Below are 27,675 nucleotides of genomic sequence, written 5' to 3'. Positions count from 1 at the left end.
AGATTCTTGTCTGCTGTGTGCATTGCTATAATCCCTGTGCTTGAACAGTATTTAACAGAGTAAGAGCTCACACAAAAGTTTTTAATGAATTATAAATACATTAATTTTACTCTTTTCTCTCAGAAAGGACTCTTACATTAGCTTTGAAAACTGTACCCATTTCTCTATCCCCAGTAAGTCCTTCTTTTGGTAAATGGTTCTGTGTAGTATAAACAGAGTCTGCCACCACCACCAGCTGTGTAGATGGAGTGACTGCCTGAGTTTATGCATATCCTAGTCTAGGTCTCAGTCAAAATTACTGAGAATTTATTTGAATTTATTAGACCACAATCCCCAAGAGGGCAGGAACCACAACTATCTTCTTGGTCACGGGTATCTAGCCATCATCTAGCAAAATGCCTGACACAAAATCACCATTCAGCAGATATTGTTGAGTGAATGACTGATGACAGAATCCAGAATTATAATTTAGCATAGCATTCAGCACTGAGCATACACTTAATAAAAATTTATTGAATTGCCTTGACTGATGTTCAAAAAGAATCACACCATGCATTCCAAAACTAAGTAGGCATTATATTTGAAGTATCAGCTGTTTTGGATTATCTATGGGACTCTGCTCCACTGTTAGGGTGGTAAATTAAGATCTTACTGCATCAGCAAACTCCTCAAATCTGAGTAGTATTTGGTTTCCACTGGGCTAGCTTACTATATTCCAACTATGGCATACTTAATTTTAAAACTAATGCTTACCATGATATCATGTGCTGTCCACTACTGTTCACTAATCCAAAATAATATAGCTTCTTTCTAGACTAGTATGTTAGTTATTTACTTACTAGTCCTTTCCTTATTTCTTCCTTCCTTCTTTCCTTCCTCTTTCCTATCTTCCTTTCTTTCTTAACTCCGAATGTCACATAAGGATGTAAATATCAAAAGGCAAGGATCTTGACAATACTGCAAAGTCTAGAAATGTTCAGAAACAGTGAATAGACAAAAAACTTTGGAGGCAGACACTGGACCTTATGTTTATAATATATGGCCCATTTTCCCAGCTCTTGAGCTCCCTGAATTGCACCAGCTTGCACCAGATGACGCAAGCTTCAAGATTCTACCCATTCGTTCCCTCTAGTTCCCAGAAGAAATAAAGGGCTTTGACTTCGGTTCCAACAAACGTAACAAGACATTAACATGCTTCACATTAGATCAAATGAACCTAAAAATATACATACATGCACACCACACACACACGTGCACAAGCACATTTTAAATAGATAGCCAATTGGTGAACACCCCAAATCAGAGAGGTCACGCATTTCTAGTCTTACTTTGCTTTATGACTGGCAGCTTGCCTATAACATGAGTCTCTTCTTGAGAATATTTTTTAAGACATACGACATGAAACTAGTTGTTTCTGAATAAGTCAATCAAACAGGATTATTGAAGGTAGAGTCAATAGAGGGAAAAATGATGCCACCAATACAGATATCACCTCTGAAGTAAAGGAGATGATTTTTAAGTAAATACATGGTGTCATCTTATGTATATAATTGTACTACACTAGTTTTCCAGTATAGTTTAGCACTGTTCAATGTTAATAAATTAATCATGACATAAATAGTTATAAAGTATGAAATATGCAAGAAGTTGAAAAGTCTGATGCATGGCCATGTTCTTCCACAACCCAGAACATTTTTACTAAAAACACAAATGAACTGAGCTTAAATTTTAAAATTTTTGTCTATTTTATTAAACAAAGTCTTTCTCCATTACCAACAAGACAATTTTCTTCCCTCTTAGTGAAGTTTTACAAATCTCTTGGCTGAACCATTATAAAGATCTTTTGGTATGCTCTTTTCTGTTTGAAATATCTCTTGCTTGAAATTAAATTCAGTCCTAAAATAGCAACTATATCATTTCCTAACCACTTCCCATTAGTAACAGCAAACTCCAGAGATAAGTAAAGCAGCCTTCATGTGTCTGGAAAAAAGAACCCTATGGATGATTTAAACAGAAGAGTTCGCTACTTGTTAAGAAACAGTGCATGCACATTTGTAAATATTAATGCCAGAAAGATATGAAATCTGAAAAAAAAAAGTGAAATCATTATACTGCATAGACTAAATCTAAGCAGAGTTCAGATTTTGTCATTCCACATTCTGTCTTGCAGGGCTGTATAAACACTTAGCTCATTAACATTGACTTAATTCTTCCTAAAGTACAAGTGGATTCTGGAGAATGTAGATAGTGTAAATGAGCTCTCTCAATGCTAAAGTTTAGAGGCACTCATTCTTCAAAGAAGGTGAAGTCTAATGCATGAGATAGATTCCCTCATCTGCTGTCTTGATTGACAGGTACATTTGGTTGGTTGTGTGGGGGAAGGGAAGAGGAGCGGGGCCTGACTCACAAGAGCAGGCCCGTCAGGTAAAAGGCTATTTTATATAACTGCCCACAAATGCCTGCTATTGCCACAAAGTCTCAAATCAGTGTTTGCAGATGTTAACAAATGCTCTTCTCTCAGCCTCAATAGTTATTCTTTAAATACACTTCTATTTCCTTGGTAAAGCCTCTTTTGAGATGCTAAATTTAGCACTGCCAATCAGAAGAACAGGTGGTCCGTGACACCACCAAATAGGTCCCTCTCCCATCATGCTTTCCTAAGACAGCCAATCACCCAGGGGCCTGCCCTAGGGATGTGGGGCTGTCAGCAGATCTGGTAAATAAAAGGGCAGAGCCCAGCCCTGGCTCTTGAGCAGTCGTGCATTCCCAGCCTCGCCTCGGGTGTAGGGATTGCATAGAAAAACAAAACTGCACAGTCTTGACTGTGTAGTTTTGTTTTTAAGTTTAGAGGCTCACCGATTCATGTCGGAGATGGTCAAGAAAACCAACTCTAGATAGGACGTCGTTTCAGAAGCAACCTTGGGCTTAGTCCCACCCTTTTTGGGCACTCTTGAGAAATCAGGTGAGCAGCATCTTTACTTTTTTTTCTTCTTCTTTTTTTTAACAGTAGAGTCCCTTCCTTCTTGATTTCTAGTTCCCAATTCGAATTTTTGTTCTAATGTATGAGACGTTCCGACGCAGAAGTGTTTGTCTACTTGTCGCTGTTACCGATCTGTTATTTGAATTATTTGAATTTGAATTTCAATTATTTGAATACATTTTCTTTAAAAAGTTCAACGCTGTAGCATATCAGCACAGTCGATGATTCAAATTGTTTAGATCCACCTACTACTCTAAAAGTGTTAAAGTTGAGGTCAGAAATGGTGATAGAAATGTTTGTTTCTGTTATAGACTCTTTGTCTGTTGAGAGTGTTCAAGGTTATATTACTCAGTGATAAAGTGAGACACACCAAGAATAGCTCTGATAAAATGCATGTGGCATCAGCTACACCCTGATGACTTTTTAAGGGAATCAACTGCTGAGGTATCAGTTGCGGGACAGTGACAAAACACTTGCCTGCTGTCAGTCAACACTGGAGAGTTTATTTTGGGATCATGACATTTTAGATGCATACCTTCAGCCCCAATTACACAAAGGCCTTTCAAGAGCAAGTGCTAAAACAACAAAAGTTACCTATCCAATAGGAATAAAAGGCCAATTTAGATAAGATAATTGTAATATATTTAGAAATTTGGGGGGAAAGCTATATCATAGTTTTAGAAAAGACTCAGGATCACATTATGCATTTTAATTTAGTTCATAAGCAAGTTATACGATATGAGCTAAATGTTGGTGTTGAGGGTAAGAAATAGTATTTTAAAGACTTAATATCTAAATACATTTTGACTTCCCATCTTCCTGGATTTAGATTACTAATTATAAATGCCTGTAAATACATTGGTATATAATACATAAATGGTGTCAAAGAATACAGCTATTTTTAGAAGATGCACTAGGTTGTAAACAGAGGAAGTTAGACACAAAAAGTTATTTGTCCTCAATGTAATATGCCATATGGAGTTCTTGGCAAAAGATTCACAAAAACTTTGGGATATTATTTGAATTTTCCAAGTGTAAATTTTATTGGCTCAGAATTCTGGTTTCATTTTCTTTTAACTAAAGAATAAAAAGTTACAGTAAGGTACAGAATTTTCTAGAAAAATTATTTTTCCATAAAGTTGTAGTGAACAGGGAATTTTGTGAAAATCGGGAATGAAGTAACTGACAATTGAATATAAGGTATTTATGCATCAGAAAATTCTTCACAATCTCTCTGGAACTGATGGACAAAATACTTTCTCCCACTAAAAAAGGACCTAGCTGCAAATTTCATATTCATTTCTTTGGTTTAGAATATTTGTGTTAAGAAAGCATGGGGCTTTTAACTTCGTTTGCACTTCACATCAGCATTCCATTTTTCAGGTTTGTACCTTGTTCCTTATTAAGTACTCAAGTCAGTATTTTTCTTTCAGATCTGTATAAAAGTTGGCCTCTTCACATGAGTTTAAATGTTCCTATGCAGTTCAGCAGTAGCAACATTTATTGAGCAGTTACAATGTGAAGAAATATTAGAAATAGACTGCACTATATGCTCTGTGAAAGGTTTGCATAGTTAACAAGACTTTCCAGAACTTTCCAAGTAAGGAAAGAATTGCAAAGTTCAAATTTTTAGTGTTGGTGACTATTTTAAGTAGCCACCAAGATTTCCTGAAGTAATACTGCCTGAAACTATGTCAACTTTATAAATGGAGATATAGTGAGTAAAAGATATTGGGAGGAAGGAATTTTTTTTTAATTATTGTCTCTCAACCATTGAACTGATGCACAGATTCATTCTATTCTTTCCACACATCTTTTATTGTTCTTCTCTACCCCCACAAATTCCAACTTTCCCTCTTTCTCTCACCTTGGTGTCCCACGTTTGGTAAGACTGAATTTCCCTCTTTGACCACTAGAGGACACTCCTTGCTCTGCTCTCCTGAATTTTTTTCCATTTCTCTTTAGACTTCTTACTCTGTTAGCTTCAGGTCAATTCAGACAGGGGCCCATGTTCAAATTCAAGCCACAAAGGAGAAGGCCTACCCATCACTCTAGGCCCACAGACGACCTAACGAGCAATCTCTTTGAAAATGTGTGTCTCCAGGGGCGCCTGGGTGGCGTAGTCGGTTAAGCGTCCGACTTCAGCCAGGTCACGATCTCGCGGTCCGTGAGTTCGAGCCCCGCGTCAGGCTCTGGGCTGATGGCTCAGAGCCTGGAGCCTGTTTCCGATTCTGTGTCTCCCTCTCTCTCTGCCCCTCCCCCATTCATGCTCTGTCTCTCTCTGTCCCAAAAATAAATAAACGTTGAAAAAAAAAATTAAAAAAAAAAAAAAGAAAATGTGTGTCTCTGCCATTACAAAGTAGCTCCAGAGTGGCCCTTAGCTGTGACATTCTAACTTATTTTCTGTTCCTTTTCAGAGTGCCTAAAAAGATGACCACTCAAGCACCGACGTTTAAGCAGCCGTTACAAAGCGTTGTGGTACTGGAGGGTAGTACCGCAACCTTTGAGGCTCACGTTAGTGGTAAGCTCACGCCTTCACACTTTCCTTTTGTCCATCTTCTCCCCAGTACCTTAACTTGGCTGTATGACCTGACACCAAGTTTAAGCCATGTTTCCACTTTGTAAAATTGGTCCAACTGTATGGAGGGCCATTATAAGGGTATACCGTTCACAGAGTACTGACAAAATCTGACAATATAATGGCTTAAAAATGTTTTATTCATATTTATAATTCCACAGAGCAAAATAATTAGCATTGGATTAAAATTGCTGTCAGAATCCAGCAGCTAAGTACAACCAAATTTGGTCATTCTATATTTGGGTTCAGCTGCAGAGCCAAACTGAAAGCCAAGAACTGAAGCCCAGTAGGGGGCCAGCCATGGAGCTGTGGGGCAAGTAGCCTGGGGCTGACTGCTCTGTGCCAGACAATGGGAAATAACAATACATTGAACTTTATAAGAAGCAGAAAACTTTCAGTTTTGCACTAACTCCTAATTATTTTATTCTTGTATATTCAATCTTTATTAAGTGATTCTAGTGAATTAAAAGGTTTTCCAATCTTTTGGAAATGACAACAAAAAATAGTATATGCCACCCTGGTCTATATATTAAAGAGAAATAAACATTGACTTTAGAATTTTATTTAAAAGAAAGTTCTTCTGGTTTTCCCCCCCTTTTTCTTCTTCATAACTCATATTAGAGGTGGTTCCAAAAAATGCATGATTTCTGGGACTTACTGTCTTCTGAAAAAAAATGAGGGTAATCTACAAACTACATTGTAAATAATTTCAAAATTATTTAATCAGTATTGTCTGCAGTATCGTAACTGGTCCTATAAAATTATATGGATTGATTAAAAATCAAGCTTGATGCATCTCCATGGTGCACTATCCCTCTTTTTATATTTTTTTGCTTATAATAAAGATATAAAATAAGATTTCCTTTTCCTTTCTTTTTCCTTTCATTTTTTCTATTTTATGTAGCAATCTTCTTCCTAACTGGATAAGACCTTTACACTGCACAAATATCCTATAGTCATTCTTCATTTTCCATTGTGTATGCATATAGAGACCAACTCCATTCTTCTCATCACGCATGATAAACTCTGACTTTATAATAATACATTTATTTACCTTGTAACGCTCAGTAACTTTTGAACTGAGCTGAACACAATTGGCTTCAGTGGGAATTTTGCCTGTTTATGAAGTTAGTGGGATCTTGCTTCCCCATAGCCTCTTATTCCTTCACACTCCGTGCTAATAAATTCTCAGGAAAACAGCACTGAAGATACTTGATATTCATGAATTAGGCAAATAAACTATTCCCTTGGTCATGGTGGGAGATGGGTTCACGTAAGGACAATGAAACAAATGTTCTCTTGATTTTCTCCACCTCACAGTTTAATATAAAATAAAATAAACCATGCTCTGAATTTGCCTCATGCCTTCTGAATGTACAGAATGTTACTATCCTTAAAATATCAAACCACGTACACGTGGTTCTTAGCTCCACAATTTGTGACAATTGAAGAGAATTTGCCTTCTCTACCTGCAACTCCAAGTATACATGTTGTTCTGTAAGACAAGTTTTGGCTTTGTGTCATTTATATGAGAACCCGCCTCTCTCTGCACTTTGGCGTTTTTTGCTGATTACACATTTGAAAGGCAGGAGAGTTCAAGAGACAGTGTCCCTGCAACCACAGAGGGTGGACACGGACGGGCTTGACCTCTCGTGCTTGCTAGGCAGTGCTTTCGGACCCTTTGCTGCTTTTGCTCTTTGTTTTTGAAGAGGACAACAGTCACTTTTTATTTCAAAGTTTCCTTGGCTCTGCACTTCTATAAATCCCTTTCATGATTTTAATGCCATCCATTAAATTGCATCAGGGAGAACCTGGGACAGGGGGGCAGGAGCTGGAGATTCTAATCGTCCATGTGCCACTGCTGGCCGAGGGACCTTGGAAAAATCACTGAGCCTCTTTTGGTCTCAGTCTCCTTCCCTATTAAATGAAGGTATTGACCTCTACATGAACCCACAGACCTCCTCGTTGTCTGCAAGTTGACCCTTTCATCGTGTGGCTGTCAGGTTTTCCTCATCATTAAATGGCCTTACACTCTGGGGAGCTCATACCATTAGGACAAGATGGGGAACACAGCAGCACAGAGCAGAGGACATTGCAGAGCCCCATTCCAACATAAAGATGAATTGTATTTGTGCTCCAGGTTTCCCAGTTCCTGAGGTGAGCTGGTTTAGGGATGGCCAGGCAATTTCCACTTCCACTCTGCCCGGCGTGCAGATCTCCTTTAGCGATGGCCGCGCTAGACTGACGATCCCCGCCGTGACTAAAGCCAACAGTGGAAGATACTCCCTGAGAGCCACCAATGGATCTGGACAAGCGACTAGTACTGCTGAGCTTCTCGTGACAGGTAGGCTGGAGGGGACGCATCTGTCCTCTGCTCTGCCCCCAGGGCCTCTCCAGCACACGGGAAAGGAGGTCCAGGAAGAGCTACTGAGGGACAAGTAGATATGGCTAAAATCTAGAGAGGGGCCCAGGAGGCTCAATTGATAGCAAAGTTGTTTGCCGTGTAAAATTCAATTTTCCTCTCAAAAGACAGCACAAAAGTGGCTGAGAACATTTCCTCTATACACATGTTAAACACTCAAGAATATATTAAGGAAATATTAAAAACCATGTTTCTGAGCAAGCGGAAAAGCTTAAAGCCTTGTTTATAAGCCTACTAAGGAAACAGGTACATCACCAAGAATTTACGCTTTAACAAGCTCCTAGATGATACTGAGGCAAGTCTTCACAGACCACCCATTTAAGAAAACTGCTCTCGACTATAAAGTTCAATAATGCTTCACTTACTTTCCATTTCTAATAATAGTACACGGTAGACATTACACAGAAAAAGGCAAATGCATGACGCAGTTACCTCGGAAAAGTTACTACTATTCTTCATGGCCTCTGTCATTTTCCTTCATCCTTTACTTCCTGGTAAGACATTAATACATGAAACATCGCCTTACTTTACATGCTAGAAACAATACCTGCATAACCAGCTATGGAACGTTATATATGATTATCCAATAAACTATACTGCCGGCATGTTCAAGTATAGGACTGTTACTGATCTAAACACAAGGTGTATCAAGAACATCGCGTGTGAACTTTAACATTTATCCGGAAAATTCAGAAATGGAAAATTCACGGGGTGACAGGTTGTTTATTACTCAAATACATGTCAAAATTAATCCCATTCTCTCTTCACATTCCTAAAAGTTTCTTTCGGTGTAATTAACCAAATAATCCCCTTTCTGTAGCCTAACTAACATTAAATCATGTCACTATTTAGATTAACATTTTAAATGCAAGTAAATATTTGGGTTATTTGAATACTAATCAATTTGGAGATAATTTAGGATTTTTAACATTAAATTAAAATTTAATGATTCTATAAGTCACGGGTACACTTATCACAGCCATTGGGATTCATTTTAATGCAACTTACTGAAATATACAGAAATTATTTTAACATGTTAATATAGTGCTAGATGTGAGGTTGAGAAGATGTGTCCAAAATAGTCTCTAAAAATGTTATAATGATATCTAGGCTTTTTAAAAAAAAAAAATTGTGGTGGCCTAGAACTGCCAAACTAAACAAAGCGAATACAATAAAATATGGTTGTGGGATTGCCTTCTGCCATCTTCTGGCTCCTTTTTCGCTGTCATATGCATGAGCTGGGCTCAAGGACAGTCAAGGTTGTTTGGTTCAGAGAGTCATCACCTCATTTTGGAAACGGAGCTGTGATCGTTTAAAAATAACCTATTGGGAGCACCCTGGCTTGCAGTGCTGATTTTCCTCCCTTCCCCCTGCAGCAGAGACAGCACCACCCAACTTTGTTCAACGACTGCAGAGCATGACCGTGAGACAAGGAAGCCAAGTGCGACTCCAAGTGAGAGTGACTGGAATCCCTACACCTGTGGTGAAGTTCTACCGGGACGGAGCCGAAATCCAGAGCTCCCTTGATTTTCAAATTTCACAAGAAGGCGACCTCTACAGCTTACTGATTGCAGAAGCGTACCCCGAAGACTCCGGGACCTATTCAGTAAATGCCACCAATAGCGTTGGAAGAGCTACTTCCACTGCCGAATTACTGGTTCAAGGTGCGTGCTGGAGACTGAGTAACAGGGAGGAGAGAGTGCTGATCTAGGAGGAAGTGGAGCCAGAGGCCGTCCTGGCTCCCCTCGAAGGCTTTGGGGATCCTGAGAGCAGAAAAGCAGGCTTTTCAACACGGGTGAAAAGTCTCTGAGATTCCAAGCAGGAGCTCATAATCATTGAAGCAATCTGTGTTTACTAAGCCCATTAGAAGCTAGAAAGTCTCTCAGCTGAGTCCTCTATGTTTTCAAATTGTTGACCAATAATGGATGTGAAAAAATACGGTTCTAAGTGAATTCTTACCTAATAATGAACATACTGTATTTTAAAACCTGATGTATATATTAACGCAAAATCCAAAACCTTATGCATTTTTCTCCATCAAGATACCTAGAAAATGTTACTGACTTCATAGACAGAATTAACATAATCTCTTTAGAAATGGGTCGCCCTGCTAAACACCTGTCTTTCCCTCTGACAGGTGAAGAAGTAGTACCCGCTAAAAAGACAAAGACAATTGTTTCGACTGCTCAGATTTCAGAAACAAGACAGACCCGAATTGAAAAGGTACTTTTCTATACTATCGGTTTTCAAACCGATTTCAGATTGTGGCTTCACCAACTATTCCTCCTCAACGTGGGCTTTGTTTTCTTCTTTTACAGAAGATTGAAGCCCACTTTGATGCCAGATCAATTGCAACAGTTGAGATGGTCATAGATGGTGCCGCTGGGCAACAGCTGCCACATAAAACACCTCCCAGGATCCCTCCTAAGCCAAAGTCAAGATCTCCCACACCACCCTCCATTGCTGCCAAAGCACAGCTGGCTCGACAGCAGTCCCCATCGCCCATCAGACACTCTCCTTCCCCGGTCAGACATGTGCGGGCACCAACCCCGTCTCCTGTCAGGTAAAGCCTTTCAAAGGAGAGCAAGTCTCTATGCATTTTTGAATTAGGTTTCATCCAGCAAGAAGAGAAATAGAAGGAAGCAATAAAAAACGTAGCACGTGTTAAAGGAGGTAAGCCGAAAGGTGCTGAATACGATTTTCACAAATCCTCACTGTCCACAGGTAAATTGGAAGACTTTATAAACCCCATTTCTGAATTCCTATTTGTATTCCATTTAACAAATATCTGCATTAGGGGCCAAGGGAAAGCAGCAAAATAAAAAAAGCACAGAATTTAGGGTTGGAAGCCCAATGTTCAATCAACCTGACATAGTCACTACTATATATTGACCGCTTTCTCTCAATCAGACATTTGGTTGGCATTCTATACATATTATCTCATTAAATAGTCATAGCAACCTCTACGAATTATCATTCCTAATTTTATAGTTAGGCAAGTTGAGTGGAGCCAAAGAAATTAAATAATTTGCTTAAGGTCTTAGTCATACCATTTATAAATTAAAGAAAATCACGACAAGAAAGATCTCAAGGTGTGTTGTGAAGATCCAGTGAGATAATTAAAGGTTCCTTGTAAATAGAAAATAATTATACAAATGTTCTTATGCTCTGGTAATAAGTAAAGTCTTCTAAATATTGTGCATATGTTTATGTCATTTTATGTGGAAAATAAAATGGGTTTCTATGCTTAGTTAATATGGAGGTATTTTAGAAAGTGAGCATGTATCATCAGGGCTCAGAAATTATATAATCAAGTGTAAATTATCCATAACAAATTTGAAACTTTGGAACTTGGCTTAACCTGAAGTTTTTAATATGATGATCAGAAAAATGTACACAGTTTGGAGTGAATTAGAAGAGTGTTCTTAGCCAATTTATATGATTTAAAATTTTTTTTCATATTTATTTATTTACTTTGAGAGAGACAGAGCATGAGCAGGGGAGGGGCAGAGAGAGAGAGAGAGAGAGAATCCCAAGCAGGCTCCATGCTGTCAGCACAGAGCTCAAACTCACCAACCGTGAGATCATGACCTGAGCCAAAACTGAGTCGGGCACTTAACCAACTGAGCCACCTAGACACCCCTATTACTTTTTTTAATGTAGAGAAAACTCCCCTGCCAAGAAAAATTTTAAAAGGAAAATAGCCAGATAGCTGACCTAAAAATTTTCAAACTTATTTGAGTTACTGAAATCAAAACAGTATGGTATTGGTAGGTGAATAGAAAACATATTAGGGAAGCAAAACAAAAGATCTAGAAATAGATTCAAGTATCTGGAAATTCCATTTTTAATCAAACTGACTTTTCAGGTCTGTGGGGGAAAGGGTATTTTACTTGATAAAGAGTGCTGGCCTGGGGCGCCTAGGTGGCGCAGTCGGTTAAGCGTCCGACTTCAGCTCAGGTCACCATCTCGCGGTCCGTGAGTTCGAGCCCCGCGTCGGGCTCTGGGCTGATGGCTCAGAGCCTGGAGCCTGCTTCGGATTCTGTGTCTCCCTCTCTCTCTGACCCTCCCCCGTTCATGCTCTGTCTCTCTCTGTCCCAAAAATAAATAAACGTTAAAAAAAAAATTAAAAAAAAAAAGAGTGCTGGCCTGATTAGCCATCCATTTGGAAGAAAACAAATATTAATCTCTACCTCAAACCATGTACAAAATAAATCTCAGCCTGACTAAAAAGCTAAATTAAAAAATAAAAACTAAAAAAAATGAGAGAATTTGGGGACACATTTGTAGGGGAGAGCTTTTAAAAATAGATTTAGAGATTCAATTACACAAAAATAAAAAGGTATGTATGGCAAAAGTAAGGTCATTGCTAAGCCAAGCAGTGCATTTGCGAAAATATTTTAGAAGTGCCTCTTCCTCAAGATATTTCATTGCCTCTGCCAAAAAAGTATTGTATCAAATATACTATAGCTACAATATGAATGGTACAAGCCAGAAACAGTGCATAACTTAAACAACTATATATGTTGATGCTCGATAAGGCCCCATATAGAAGCAAAATGCAAGCAGTAGATCTGGGGGGGGCATGTTTGCAATACTTACGACAAATGACTAAGTACCAAATGCATTAAAGAGCTTCCACAAATTATTTTTTTAAGTTTATTTATTTTGAGAGAAAGTGTGAGTGGGGGAGGGGCAGAGAAAGAGGGAGAGAATCCCCAGCAGGCTCCACACTGACAGTGCGGACTCGACGCTGGAACCCATGAATGGTGAGGTCATGACCTCAGCCAAAGTTGGACCCTTAACTGACTGAGCCACCCAGGCACCCCACCCACAAATTTATTTTTAAAGGAAATAAATAAGCAACACAAATGGGGAGAAATGAACAGAAGGCAAGCATTTCACACAGGAGACAATGTACATGTCCAACAACTATATGAAAAATGCTAGATATTTTCCAAATTGTATTATATTGGCCACTTTGAAAATTCATGGTTCTGACAAACACTAATACGAAGCCTTGAACAAAAAGCTGAGTTTTAAAAACATGTCTGGCTATCAAATAAATAAAGTGTTCTGTCTCAGGCTAGCTCTGAGTTTGCACACCATGAAATCACGAGACAGGCCAAATGTGAATATCTGGGGGAGATAACAACCTCACTATATTTTTAATCCAAGCCTAAGGGTCATTGAAAATTACAGAGCTTTCCTGATTCCATGGAGCGTTTTGACTGTCTTAGCAGTTCTGGCAGTTCATTAATAACAATCCCCATTACTTGGTCCCTGAAATTTGCCTTCAAATAAGAAATAAAAATAGCAATTTGTGGAGCAAATAATGGTTATCCAAGATAGACTCCTTCCTAAAATGCCTAATGGTTTAATCTTGACTTTTGTCGTAGAGTAAGGCAAACATATTTTGTTGAATAAGGTACACGTATCTAGCTGTGACCAGGTGATGACTTTTTATTGTAAGAGCAAAAATAAGCACTTTCCTATAATGACACAAATTACATTGATTTTCCACAGTTATGGGCTTACCTGCAGCCTGCTGCTAATCACTCAAGTCTTGCTAATCATGTCTTTAACTCTTTTTGAAATAAGCCCACTTTATGGTGAACAGCAAGAGTAAGGCACAGGTTGAAACTTGGAAGTACAGGTCACTTTGCTTTTCATCAGTTGGTGTAGACCCTACATTATTCTAAACTGGTCTTTGTTATATTTCTAAGGCAGTCACTTTTAAAATAGGGACATGTCCCCCTGGGTTTCCCTTTAGTTGATTACAACTTCATTTATAAAATGTAAATTGATTTTCACCAAGAAAAACCCCTCCTCAAGAAAATGACTAAACATTTCCTCATGAAACTGTTTAATATTTTAGTGTACTATTAAGTTACTCTGTAATTTAGAGCAGATATCAGCTGTATCTTCAACCTTAATTAGAATAGTCATTTCATTTAATGCCAGAGAGCGTTTCTAAACATTTTTCTATGGGTAGTAGTTATAATTCAATGATAAGGCAATGCTGCCACCTAGAGGGAAAAATTAAGAATTGATCAAGAATTAAATTATGAAAACTATCTTAAAATAATTGGTCAACCCCTAGAATTACTGCTGAAGACCAGGGACTGTCTTTTTTGGCCGTAAATGCCAGGATTTACACCTAGATTCTTCAAATGATGCTATTGCACTTTGGATATACACACACACACACACACACAAAAACAATGAAAACTATTTTGGAAGAAGCACTTTATCAATTTAATAATAATAATAATAATAATAACAACAACAACGCAGTGGGATCCTTGGATTTCAAAATAGCCAGTTATCACAGTAGTTACATGGATGTTAAAAGAAGTCCAGAGTCCAACAAAATGAGCCTGAAGGTAAACACAGAGAAAATTAAGAAGAGCAGTTCACAACACGTTTTGACCAGAATGGCAGTTTTCAAAGTGCATTGCACAGCCTACACCCTAAAAAGCTCTGTAAAGCCGAGTACCAAGAATGCTTCCTCCTGGCCTGGAGCTTCACAGAGTCTGTAGGCATGTGAAAGCCATGAGAAATCAGCAGGACAGGAAAAAAGGTGCAACGTATTTAGCCTAGAATTAATTGCACAAGCATTTTGATTACAGACACCTTTCTTTGTTCAACACCTGTCTGACATGCCCTCACTCACCAGAATTCAGAGTGCAAAGAAATTGAGAGCTATGATTACCATATTCACCATGTCCTTTCTTTGGCTGTCTTTCAAGACCTCCTGCTGCAGTGACTTTTTTTAAATGGTGAGAAGGTGGGGCAGGGCACAGAATTCTTTAGCTTAGAATTCAGTCTGATTCTCTTACGGAGTTACAGAAGATAAGATTAAGGCTTACTGAGATTTAAAACACATTACTTTCAATCAAGTACATTGTTAGCCTCTGAATCGGTTATTGAGGCACAGGTTTTTAAACTCTGCCTTAAACACTTCCAGATTTTCCTTCCATTATTCAAATCTGATGACCCGAGGAGGAGTTCTCCGTCTTGGCATTCTTGACCTCTGCCCTTGGGTTTTCAGGTCCGTGTCTCCGGCCGGGAGGATCTCCACGTCTCCCATCCGATCTGTTAAGTCTCCATTACTCATGCGGAAGACTCCAACACCCAGCATGGCCACAGGCCCCGAAGTGCCTCCCCCTTGGAAGCAAGAGGGCTATGTGGCTTCGTCCGAGGCTGAGATGAGAGAAACCACGGTGACAAGCGCCACCCAGATCAGAACAGAAGAGAGATGGGAAGGGAGATACGGGATCCAGGAGCAAGTGACCATCAGCGGAGGAGCGGGAGCTGCTGCCGGCGTGTCGGCCAGTGCTGCGTTCGCGGCCGGGGCTGTGGCTACTGGTGCTGCAGAGGTACTGTTAGAGCTGTCCTGTTTCCTTTCACGGCTGCTTTCTCCAGCCACAACCCTGCTACGAAGCCCCGTCTCTGGAGGTTGGAGGGGAAATGCATATGCACGTGGGAACATAACAGAAACTGAAGACCAAATCTGGCTCGTGCTTTGTGAAATCATTTTTAATGGGGATGAAGGCTCTAATCTGTCAGGTTTTTATAAAATACGGGGTTTAACGGTACACGCCCTATATCTCTTGGCAATGACAAATGCTTGTCCCGTGAATGCTTTACTAGAGCAGCTCATTTCCATTGCACTCTTGTATTTGCTGCTGGGCGTGTCATTTTAAAAAGGGACTTGGTCATTTCCAATCCAGGTGAAACAAGAAACTGACAAAAGTGCAGCTGTTGCGACCGTCGTTGCTGCTGTTGATATGGCCAGAGTGAGAGAACCAGTCATCAGCGCTGTAGAGCAGACTGCTCAGAGGACAACCACGACTGCCACGCACATCCAACCTGCTCAAGAACAGGTATGCATGTGGCCAGCCAGAATGAGCTTTGCATGCAGCGATCCCATGGCAAACCAGTGCTCCAGTCATTTTGAGGACAGCCCTGAGCCCAATGTGGCCCGGGTTTCTAGGACACTCTGAGCAACGGATGGCCTGAGATACCCAGGGTGTTCAAGAGAGAAGTTACCTGACGTACCTGGTCCGTGTCCGGCAGGAAAACACACAGGAGTTAGCCATCAGAGAGTTAGTACAGGAGGCCAGAGAAGGAATTCAAAGTATCAAAGTGGTCCTGGGTCAAGACAGGCAAAGCGTGGCCCAAAAAGTCAGCCGAACAAAGAGGTGTGCACATTCATTTCTCTAGTTCTAGACCCGTCAATCCAGAGTTCAGCTGCAGAGCCAGGCACAGAAACCACTATTGCAGGGCAAACATTACCTTTCTCTAAGCCTCCCCAAGAGACCTTTGCTTTTACTTACCTCAAATGTGACATGTGATTCATGGCTGAAAAGTGTTATAAATCGAGGATAATTTCCCACCTCCTATTTGAATAGATTTTTTTTATATAGTTTAAAATCACTCTAGCTTTCCTCCTTATCCTCTCTTGTGTGACGTTTATGTCTTTATCCTGATTTATTATTGTAAGCTTTTATACAAGGTGCATGAAACTATTTCCTTCCTTTCTCTTCTGAAACTCAGATTAAAAAGGAGGCAGAGAAGAAGACTGCTGTAACTAAGGTAGTAGTGGCTGCCGATAAAGCCAAGGAGCAAGAATTAAAATCAAGAACCAGAGAAGTAATTACGACAAAACAAGAGCAGGTGCACGTAACTCATGAACAGGTGAAAATACATTTTTTTAAAAAAAACAATTGGTAAGGCTTTCGGCCAGTGGAGCCAGCTGGGTGGTTTGAGAAGATGACTTTTTTTTTTTTCCTTTAATGCTTATTTATTCATTTATTTTGAGAAAGAGAGAGACAGCATGAGTAGGGAGGGGCAGAGAGAGAGAGAGAGAGAGAGAGAGAGAGAGAGAGAGAGAGAGAGAGAGCCCCAAGCAGGTTCCACATTGTCAGCACAGAGCCCTATGCAGGGCTGGAACTCACAAACTGTGAGCTCATGACCCAAGCTGAAATCAAGAGTCAGACACTTAATCAGCTGAGCCACCTGGGCACCTTGTGAAGATGAACTTTCACGTCTCCTTTAAATCCTGAGATCCTGAACGTCAGGGATAATGTCTGAGAATGGCAAAGAGGCAAAAGGGGAAAACTGCTTCCCCGCTCCCACACACATACCTTAGGCATCCAGATCCAAACAGCCTCCTTTGGAAGGTTAAGGATTTGGAAAACATCTTGCCCGCGATATGTGTAAAACTTTCTCCCTGTAATGTCTCAGCTTTACAAAAGTAAGTCTTGATATATTCCAAACCATAATAATTAAGAAAGTTTTCAAAGCAAAAACAACATATGAATGCAGATTATAAATTGTCCATACTTGATTTCTCATATATAAAATAAAAGGGTCGGACAAATTCTAAGGCCTTTCATTCTAATATCCTATTCTTTAAGATCAACCTTTAGATGACAGAAGTGGCATAGCATGGTATTGCCATATATCCATTAGTAAAAATTGAAAGTCTTTTCAAAGAAGACAATTCTCCAATTCAGATAATGGTGTTGAAGTCAACCTTTTTTCCCCTGAGCAGCATAAATTATGGTTGAGGCAGAGAAGGAGTGTGGTCCTATTAAGGCAAATGAGATAATGTATTTAGTGATCGGTCCAGAAAAAGAAGATTTTACCCCTTTCTTCAAATTTCTATTTTGTTCTATTTAATAAACATTATGTCACTTCCATTCGAGATCAGGAGACAATAAGTGTTTGTTCTGATCATTGATTTCAGATAAGAAAAGAAACTGAAAAAGCGTTTGTACCAAAAGTAGTAATTTCTACAACCAAAGCCAAAGAACAAGAAACTAGAGTAACTGGACAAATTACTACAAAGCAAGAACAAAAACAAGTAACTCAAGAAACAGTAAGTCCAGTTTTGTCATTACATTGTAATTCATGGACAAATAATGCATTCTAGCCAGCTGCCTGTGCCCTATGACCAGAAACTCTAAATGGAGGAGTCCTGTGTGTGTATTTCTTTTTGTTGTTTCTCTGTCTAGTACGGAAACTCTTTCATGATGGAAATTCTGTTTTCATTGCAGTTTTTCACTCAATTGATCCATTTTGGGGAGATTGTCTATTAGAACAGTTTGGGGGTACATCTATGACATTTCTAGGGCATAGCTATTTATTTACTTATTTGAAATGTTTATTTTTTGAGAGAGAGAGAGAGTTCAAATGGGGAGGGACAGAGAGAGAAGGGGACAGAGGATCTAAAGCAGGCTCCGTGCTGACAGCAGCAAACCTGATGCGGATGCGGGGCTCAAATTCACAAACCATGAGATCATGACTTGAGCCAAAGTCTGATGCTTAACCAACCAAGTCACCCAGGCATCCCTCTGGCGCATATTTAAGCGTAAGATAGATATTACCCCAATCAAGTTACCCCCAGTACAGTTTTTTAATGCATAGCCTGAGCCCTCAGTTGCTTAGGTTGTAAGACATGTTGTGTACACGCACACACCAGCCACGAACACTCCCATGTAAATATCAAGGGAGAGTGAGGAAATGTTGGACATCAGGGTTGACTGGTACTTCTTCAAGAAAATGCTTTAAAGCGTTTGCTGCTTTTGTGCCATACAGCCACGTGAGAACAGCCTGTGTCACTAAAGTCCACTTTTCTCCCACATGTGACATCAAACCTTAACGTGTCAGGAAAGAAGCATCTATTTTCAATTCTTTCATGTTCAGGAGGGTGCCTGCACTCACCTATCTTGATCTCAAGTTCTTTGCTGATCCCAGAGCTACTTTTTACAAAGGTCTAGCTGAGAACATTATACACTTTGGAGGCTGGCCAGAGGCTATTGAATGAATTTCCATCCCCTTATAGTGAGTGAGAGACTTTGAATGCCCAAGAACTCTACTTGGCACAATCAAGAGCATGGCAATGCCTGTTGCCATTGCGATGCCACTTACTGGCAAGTTCAGCCTGACCATAGTTTTCCAGCCATTTGCTTGTGGCCACTCATTGGGTGTCCTAGAGTGTCAACATGTCTCAGAGATGAGAACTTTTCAGTTTCTAGGACAATCTGCTAAGGAGCAGGTGGGCAGAAAAGAAGCCTATAGACTATTTTTCAGGAAAACAAAAGTCTGTGTTTTAAATCATTAAGTGTTGGCCCTTAAAATGGAAATGTGATTCTTTCTCAGCGCTAAACATTTTGTATTCTTCTGATGTTGCGAGAGTATCTTGCCATTTCTTTTGTGCCTGTTGAAACTCAAACCCTTATTTTACTCTGAAAATCAGATAAAACAGAAAGCTGTGACAGCTGCCGCATCCATGGTGGTAGTTGCCACTGCAGAGTCCACAAAACTAGAAACAATCCTGGGAGCTCAAGAAGAAGTTGCCACACAACATGATCAAATACACATGACTCATGAAAAGGTGATGACTTCCTGCTGGTGTGAAATTCACTCTTCATCACTTCATGTGCAGGCTGCCTCCATTGTCATCATGGGTCTTAATCATCACTTTTTCACCCCCTCTGTTTATAGCTCAAATAGAAAACTCCCTCACAATCTGTCACAAACCCTTTGCCACCTCTCCAGCTTTCACTGCCACTTTTCATTCCTAACTTTCAAACTTTCTTAGGGTTGTTACTAACATGATATGATATGATAGTTCACTTTAATATCTTCCTATTGCCGTAGATTCCAGTTTTCAAGTCAATTGATAAAATGTAAAAGTATGTGTTGCTTTTGACTCTAATGGAATTTCTCGTGGATTATAGTAAGACAAATGTGGGAAAGAGAAATGCATCCTTTATTCTTTTGTTGCTGATCACAAGTTTTTCTTTTAGACTGCACTCATTTTGATATTGTTATGTAATAAAACAGTAAGGAAGATCAAAGTAACTCACATTATGTGTTTAAGCATGATGAAAATGTCCGGGAACAGGAAGACATTTGCTTCCTTTCTCAGTTTTGACTTCAGGTTCTTTTATTAGAGGCTATATGAAATTTAATGACCATTTTCTCACCTTTCTTTTTATCATATGACCAGATAATGAAAGAAACTAGGAAAACAGTGGTGCCTAAAGTCATAGTTGCCACACCCAAAATCAAAGAACAAGATGTAGTTTCAAGAACTAGAGAAGGCATCACTACCAAAAGAGAGCAAGTTCAAATAACTCAGGAAAAGGTGAATACAGATATTTGAGATGGGAAAAATTTATCTTTAAACTAATTTCTAGTAAACCATTAACTACGATGTTCTATGAATTGGTAGTCTGTATTTTCCTTTCTGAATCCCAGACTAAAAGCAAAATGGTAAATGTGTGACTGCTTACCATTAATTTTATCTGTACATTTGATTTTCATCCATCTGTAACATTGATAACTCATTTTATTCCACCATTATTCTTTGCATGAAAGTTAGCATTTTTAGCCTGGTTCTTAAAAAGCAATATATAGAATCAAATGGAGATATTTTTGTGGGTTTTTTTATTTAACATTTCTAAGTTTTGTGACTCCCAGTCCATATATGCAAACATTGTCAATTAACTTCTTTTGTGTAGTTAACCCCAAATAACTTCATCTTGCATCCCCACTAGGAGGGGGGGAAGGGTCATGCCATGTGTGTGTCTAAAGCCCTGTGCAATTGACACTTTGATTTTACTATAATAATCAGATGAGAAAGGAAGCTGAGAAAACTGCCTTATCTACAATAGCAGTTGCTACTGGTAAAGCCCAAGAACAAGAAACAATACTGAGAACTAGAGAAGGAGTGGCCAGTAGACAAGAACAAATCCAAGTTACTCATGGAAAGGTGACGCTTGCTATTCCAAGTGTGAAGTCCCCTCTTTGATAATACATTAATACCCAATCTCAAGAATTTCTTCTGTATGAGACACTATTAACCGAATTCATTGTTTAGATGATTAAACAATTGGAAACTAAAAAACCAAATTATTATTGTTAATATTACTACATATTCCTCTCCCACTGATCTCCTCACTATTATTTTCCATGTTTTTTTATTATTAACATCTATAAGTTCTCTGGAAGTTGATTAAAATTGCATGCAGGCTGATTTTAAGATATCCTGTGAATATTAAAGAAAAAAGTATGAGTAAGTGATGAATCTTACTTACTGTCATGAATATGTGTGGCTTGAGGGGTCGTGAATTCAATATATTACTTCGTAAAGTATGGACTTATTTCAGGAAATCACCCATCAGTGTTTTCAGGTGAAAGGTTATCTTTTTTCTTTGTGTAAATACCAGATGAGAAAATTATAAAGCCCACCATACTACTGCTAATGCTAACAAGATGCAGTATCAAGTCTAGAGAAGGAATCCTCCAACTAGAATGCACATTAGCCATGAAAAACTTTATTTGTAGCATTTATTTGTAGTTATGAATCTCCATGAATTAGCCAACTTCCTAAGATTCTGTCATTTACCCCAAATAAGCTATTTACCTAATTTTATTCCTTGTTGTCAATATAGTATTTGGAAATGAGCAACTCAATTTCTTTAGTGTCATGGCTGAGTCCTGTCTATATTTCTCTCAGTGTTGTTTTCTGTCTCTACATTTTTGGGTTTTCTCCTAAGGCATGAGTGAAGGTCAACTTTCCAAACACTTAACCAAGTAGGATATTGACTGGCATATCAGCCTTTCAGAAATCTCATTGGTAACGGAGATTCTAATACATAACATACTTCGTGAGAGATTGTATTTAAATTTTTGTTTGTTCTGAATCACATAAATTTGACTGTCTTATTTTTGTTGTTAAAAATTAGCTAAGAATGGAAGCTGAGAAAATATCTGTACCCAAAGTAGTAGTTACCACTGCAAAATCTACTGAACCAGCCACACTGCCAAGGACTAGAGAAGGATTTGCTATTAAGCAAGAACAAATCCATCTTTTTCATGAGGAGATGAAAACTGATGCTGTGGAGGTGAAAAGCATTGCTTCATCCCATTTTATCATCAGCACCCATAACTTTTCATCCAGCATGAGTCGTTGTGTTCCTAGTGTTTCATTTAATCGCTGAAGTGGTCAATAAACATTAGAGCTGATTAGACCCTGTCCAATTCCTCCAGTGCAACAGTTAGCATTTCTAGATGTGAAGAGCCAGATTAGGTAACACTCTTCTTTGCTTTGCCTAAATTAGTTCTCAGTGTTTAACTGGTCTGAATTGGGGTCTCCTACTCCAGTTCTTCTTCCTGCTGATCTAGGTTCCAAAAATATGAGAGAGATTAGAGTCCACTAAGAAGTAAAAGTGGTACCAGCGTAGAGGACAAGTAAATTGAACCAAAGTAAACACGCCTGTGGTTGTCTATGAAACAATAGCTGTATATGGACTTGATATGCATTAACTCAGGGAAAAATACATAGATGCTCCCCCAATTTGAAATATCCTACCCATAATCAAGATTCTTTTTTTTTTTTGCATAAGTTTTAAATTCAGAACAAGATTTGCATATTTGTACATTTTGGTCGGCAAATGATCATTTCTTTGAGCCTGAGTTTTCTCATTGTTAAAATAAAACTAAAACTCAACCTGATTACCTCATAGACTGGTTGAAAGATTCAAATGAGATATAATATAAACGTCACTTTACAAAGTGATCTATCTTAAATGTGTGTACACACACATATGTAGAATGGCATATCAGACTTCATATACATTGAAAGTGTATATATACTTAAGATACCACTTTGTAGAATTATTACATTTACATTATATCTCATTTGAATCTTTAGTCTACATTAAATATACATGATAGATGTTAAATATATTTCTGTTATCTGTCAGAGACAGATAACATTTTGAAGCATCTATAAAATTAAAATCAACTAATGGCCTATGTTTTAAAAAAGAAGGCCAGATGAAAACACACCTAAGCCTCACGTATATTTTACAGCTTCTTCTAAGATGCAATGGTAAAGTGAAAATGGCATTTGCAATCCTTCAAGGCAGATTAGGGTGTTTGTGGCTTACTGGAAGGAGGCACTGAATGAAGCCCTTGATCGCTAAAGGCCCAATTTCATCTCAGAAAAAAAAAGAACCCTCATTTCTATCTTAAATGATTGAGAGAACAATTTTAACAGATACACAGGTAGCATCCTTGAAGAACATTTCAGCTGTGATCTGGATTCTTTTCACGGCAGCAGAAAAGAAAAATGGACATTAATAAACTATTCCAGCATTACTTTTAAAGAGCAGTGATGGACACAGCGATGTGATTTTTAGGATTTGCTATTTCCAAGCATTGCATAGACTCCTAATTTGTAAGGCATATCAGCTAGTTTTCTTTCTTTAAAAGAGAAACACCTCTGCAGACTGTTTTCATTTATGTTAATCAGATTCATGGAAATGAGAAAACAACATTTCTGGTTTTTTCTGCACTTATCTCCCAGTCATAACCAAAGCAAATTGAACTTTACTGCAAAAGGTGGTTCTCTTGAATCCAAATATGATTAACACTTTCATTTTAATCACAGTCTCTTCACTTGTTTTTTAAGAAAGATATTTCCTAATAGATTAAAAATTCTTATCCCTAGGGAATCATAAGAAAATTAATATGCTCCCTATGTTCCATGAGCTTTCTTATTATCTCAGATTTGCACGCAATCATACAACTCTGTAGCAACTGATTTTTCTGGATGGGTCTATGATGGTTTTGAGTGTATTTTTATCATTACTGTCTTTGCAACAACACTAGACTAAATGATTGACAGGCTAATAAAAATAATCAATGAAGATAACCATCCCCCAAATTCTGATTTCCCAAGTGCTAATTAACTGCCTCAGACAAAATCCTAGAAAAACTCAAAATCTCCTTACTATTTTGTATCCATACTGTGTTGTTCCATGTGGTGTCTGTGTGATTTAATGTCTTGTCTAATTAAACAGGTGTATATAGAGTGTATCTAACTAGATGTCCATTACATTATAATAATCAATGAAATAAGTTCCTAAATGCATCTGCGAGTTACATTTCTGGAGACATTAACAGCCATATAACACAGGTGCCATCTGCCTACCACACCTTTAGGCATTTGTCTTTTCCTAATGACTATCCTTGGAGAACATGTCCCAGCTTGACTTGGTGTTACTGTGTATTAATTCCGGAAACCTTGTCTCCAGGTGGACGTTGGGAAAAAGGCGGAAGCTGTAGCAACGGTTGTTGCTGCGGTGGACCAGGCCCGTGTCAGAGAGCCCAGGGAGCCTGAGCGTCCTAAAGAATCGTACGCTCAGCAGACCACTTTGGAGTATGGCTATAAGGAGCACATTTCCGCCACAAAGGTTGCTGAGCGTCCCCAGCGTCCAGCCTCGGAACCCCACGTTGTCCCTAAAGCAGTCAAGCCTAGAGTGATCCAAGCTCCTTCTGAGACTCATATCACAACTACTGATCAAATGGGAATGCACATTTCATCACAGGTGAGTCTGTACCCCTAGATTTTTACCCTATTTATGGGAAAGCAATTTTAACTGCTGTGGTCGTCTGGTGGACAGTGGTGTCACTGAGTCTCATTTCAATGCAGATCAAGAAAACTACAGATCTAACAACTGAAAGATTAGTCCATGTGGATAAACGCCCCCGCACAGCAAGCCCTCACTTTACTGTTTCAAAAATTTCTGTTCCTAAGACGGAACACGGATATGAGGTAAGAAGTTAAAGAGCATGCCAAAGAAATGTCTGGCTCAGAGGTGCCGTATGTACCTAATGTGCGATGTACAGTATCTTTGGTGGAGGCCAGTGTGGGCCTCTTGCTGGTGATGTTTGTTTGTGTTCATAAGAGACTCTCAAGCCCCTGGAGTTTGGCTTCTGAAACTTGCCGAGCAGGGTGAGCACACAGTAGCCAAGGTGGTTATCCCATACCTCTGAGAAGACACAAATCTGTACAGGCTTCTCTCGGTTTCACATTTTGTAAAAGATGGCGCATTGTACAGTTTCATTTTCCTTATGCTGTGAAACATTTCACAGTAACTTAGCTGTGAATGTGTATCAATATAAAAATCAGACATTGAGAAATCCTATATTCAATATAACAGTCACTGAGAAATCATATGTCCACATACATAACATAACAAGATGGAGAGAGGTAGGATTGTGTGGTAGTGGGGGTGGATTGTGGAATCAATCACACAGTCTTGGATTCGTGTCCTAGCTCTGCTCCTATTAGTTCTGTCATCGGGGGCAAGTTAATGCCTGCAAAAATGGTAGCAAGTTGACAGCACATAATAACCCTTAATATTAGTCTCTGTTACTCTTATGCACATCTAAGATGTAGAATGCAAATCTTATGTGCCTTCACAGCATTTTAAAGTCTGTTTAATACCTATATTTGGAATAGCCCCAAATCACTATTGAAATCAGATGACCATAGACAGTGACAGAATAAAAAGAGTGAGATAGCCTTTCAAATATTTTTGTAATGTCTCTGTTTTTACCTTCCACACAGATCTGAAGCTGAAACTTTACAATTTTAAACTATTGTCAAGTAGTTCTTAGGAATTTACCAAATATTTTAATAATTTCCTGATTCTGAATTTCCCACTGTAGTATTTTCAGGATGGTTAAGTGAAAATTCGTCAGTGAACTTTAGAAGCTCCATTGTCCCTTTATGATGAGAGAATATAATAAGGAGCTCTAAATACAACTCTCTAAGAAAAATATTTTCCATTTTTTTACTGTTTATTTTATTTTTGAGAGAGAGACAGAGTATGAGGGGGGTGGGGGAGGGGCAGAGAGAGAGAGGGAGACACAGAATCTGAAGCAGGATCCAAGCTCTGAGCTGTCAGCACAGAGCCCAAAACGGGGCTCAAACTCACTAACCGCGAGATCATGACCTGAGCTGAAGTCGGATGCTTAACCAACTGAGCCACCCAGGTGCCCCAAGAAAAATATTTCCAAATGTATTTTATAAACTGGCAGGAATGACAATGAGCTTTATAACCAGCTCATCCCTAACTGACTTCCCATTAACTGTAAAAGTAAGAATGAGAGCGTTGAAAGACAGACCATATAGAACATAGACTCCTACCCACCACAGAATGAGTGATAGTAGCCATGTACTTCTGAACCATGACACAGATTGTTCCCTTTCCATTTAGGCATCGATAGCCGGTAGCGCTATCGCCACATTACAGAAAGAGTTGTCAGCCACGTCTTCTGCTCAGAAGATCACCAAGTCGGTGAAGGCACCCACTGTGAAGCCTGCCGAGGCGAGAGTGAGAGCAGAACCCACCCCCTCTCCGCAGTTCCCTTTCGCCGACACGCCAGACACTTACAAGAGTCAAGCTGGTGTCGAAGTGAAAAAGGAGGTAGGGGTGAGCATCACTGGTGGCGCAGTCCATGAAGAGCGCTTCAAAGTACTGCATGAGCGTGAAGCCAAGGTCAGTTACTGGATCGCACACTATCTCTTGACCCATTCCTCTTGAGCAGGGTTGGGCACACGGCCAGTTTGTGCTACAGTAGTACTCAGCCAGGCATCCTACCTTTCCTTTACTGTGCTCCAACTTAATTTTATTGAGTCTGGTGTGGGTCAGAGTTCTTTTTCCTCAAATTATTTTTATAATTTTGCATGGGTTAAGAGTTTATGAGATTGCCCCTTATGCCACGGGCATTTTTGTAACGTCCTTTGTAAAATTTGTAGGTAACAGAAACAGCAAGAGTACCTGCACCTGTTGAAATCCCTGTTACTCCACCAACTTTGGTCTCGGTGAGTGATGAAATTGATTGTGTTGGACCATACACATATCTGGTCAGATATTTTCATGTATGCAAAGATCAGTTTCTTCAACTGGAAAACGGCATTAGTGAGCTCACAAATGCTCATTTTAAGATGGCACACTATTTGGCAAGAAAAGGGGGAATTCTGTGGGACAACGATCGGTCACGTAGTCTGTAGGCTTATTGAGCTTCTATTGGGTCTAAGGGATTACTGGGAGCGTTATGGAGATGTGAAGACTAATCCAGCCCTCTTTGAATTTTTAGCCTTACTATTAAGGAAAATGTACATAAATAGGCAAAATCTAGACGGTGATAAGCATCCCAACAGAGGAAGAATAGAGTACTTCCAGTTGGAGATAACATGGAAAGCTTGGTGAAGGGGCAGCATTTGCCACTGAGCCTTTACGTCCCGTTGGGATTTAAATATGTGAGAATGACAGAGGGTATGGAGTTGTCCCATTAAATGGTGTTAATATAGTTCTGCCTTATGAACTTGGAAGCACCTTACATGTATTTCAAGTTAGGAAATAACTTTTCAGGGGAGTCTCTTTACTAATATTTCTACAGTCTTGACCTTTGAAAACATTAGGGCCATTAGAATGTGCAAACCCTGACACTTGTTATAACTTACAGAGATGATTAATGAATATGTACATGTTATCAGTATTTCCTTTTTCTTCTCTCCTCAGGGCTTAAAAAATGTGACTGTTATAGAAGGTGAATCCGTCACCTTGGAGTGCCACATCTCTGGATACCCATCCCCAAAAGTGACATGGTACAGGGAAGACTACCAAATAGAAAGTTCCATTGATTTCCAGATAACCTTCCAGAGTGGAATCGCTCGTCTTATGATCCGAGAAGCCTTTGCGGAAGACAGCGGGCGATTTACTTGCAGCGCTGTGAATGAGGCTGGGACCGTCAGCACATCCTGCTATCTAGCTGTGCAAGGTTTGTGGCCACACTCCCACCACCCGTCTGTACCTG

The 27,675-nt window shown here is 39.3% G+C and overlaps 1 protein-coding gene across 50 annotated transcripts in view; it reads left to right on the top strand.

The window, feature by feature from the left end:
- Nucleotides 1-2,740: 2,740 nt before the first annotated feature.
- TTN (titin) overlaps nt 2,741-27,675 on the top strand; it is a 275,212-nt gene continuing 250,277 nt past the window's right edge. For 42 of the 50 annotated variants that reach the window (XM_053215381.1, XM_053215365.1, XM_053215361.1 and 39 more), the window contains exons 1-19: nt 2,741-2,962; nt 5,398-5,501; nt 7,699-7,902; nt 9,357-9,644; nt 10,118-10,203; nt 10,299-10,543; nt 15,035-15,362; nt 15,717-15,869; nt 16,543-16,683; nt 17,738-17,869; nt 19,250-19,387; nt 20,006-20,143; nt 20,633-20,770; nt 21,747-21,905; nt 24,102-24,395; nt 24,500-24,622; nt 26,073-26,354; nt 26,615-26,680; nt 27,381-27,639. In XM_053215381.1, coding sequence (XP_053071356.1) covers nt 5,411-5,501; nt 7,699-7,902; nt 9,357-9,644; nt 10,118-10,203; nt 10,299-10,543; nt 15,035-15,362; nt 15,717-15,869; nt 16,543-16,683; nt 17,738-17,869; nt 19,250-19,387; nt 20,006-20,143; nt 20,633-20,770; nt 21,747-21,905; nt 24,102-24,395; nt 24,500-24,622; nt 26,073-26,354; nt 26,615-26,680; nt 27,381-27,639 — 3,265 coding nt within the window. In that variant the 5' untranslated portion in view covers nt 2,741-2,962; nt 5,398-5,410. The remainder of the gene's footprint in view (nt 2,963-5,397; nt 5,502-7,698; nt 7,903-9,356; nt 9,645-10,117; nt 10,204-10,298; nt 10,544-15,034; nt 15,363-15,716; nt 15,870-16,542; nt 16,684-17,737; nt 17,870-19,249; nt 19,388-20,005; nt 20,144-20,632; nt 20,771-21,746; nt 21,906-24,101; nt 24,396-24,499; nt 24,623-26,072; nt 26,355-26,614; nt 26,681-27,380; nt 27,640-27,675) is intronic. The other 8 variants (XM_053215382.1, XM_053215345.1, XM_053215383.1 and 5 more) reach the window with 6 other exon arrangements.

This window comes from Acinonyx jubatus, chromosome C1, assembly GCF_027475565.1.
Source record: "Acinonyx jubatus isolate Ajub_Pintada_27869175 chromosome C1, VMU_Ajub_asm_v1.0, whole genome shotgun sequence".
NCBI classification, from domain to species: domain Eukaryota; kingdom Metazoa; phylum Chordata; class Mammalia; order Carnivora; family Felidae; genus Acinonyx; species Acinonyx jubatus.
This window is presented reverse-complemented; position numbering and strand designations above follow the sequence as displayed.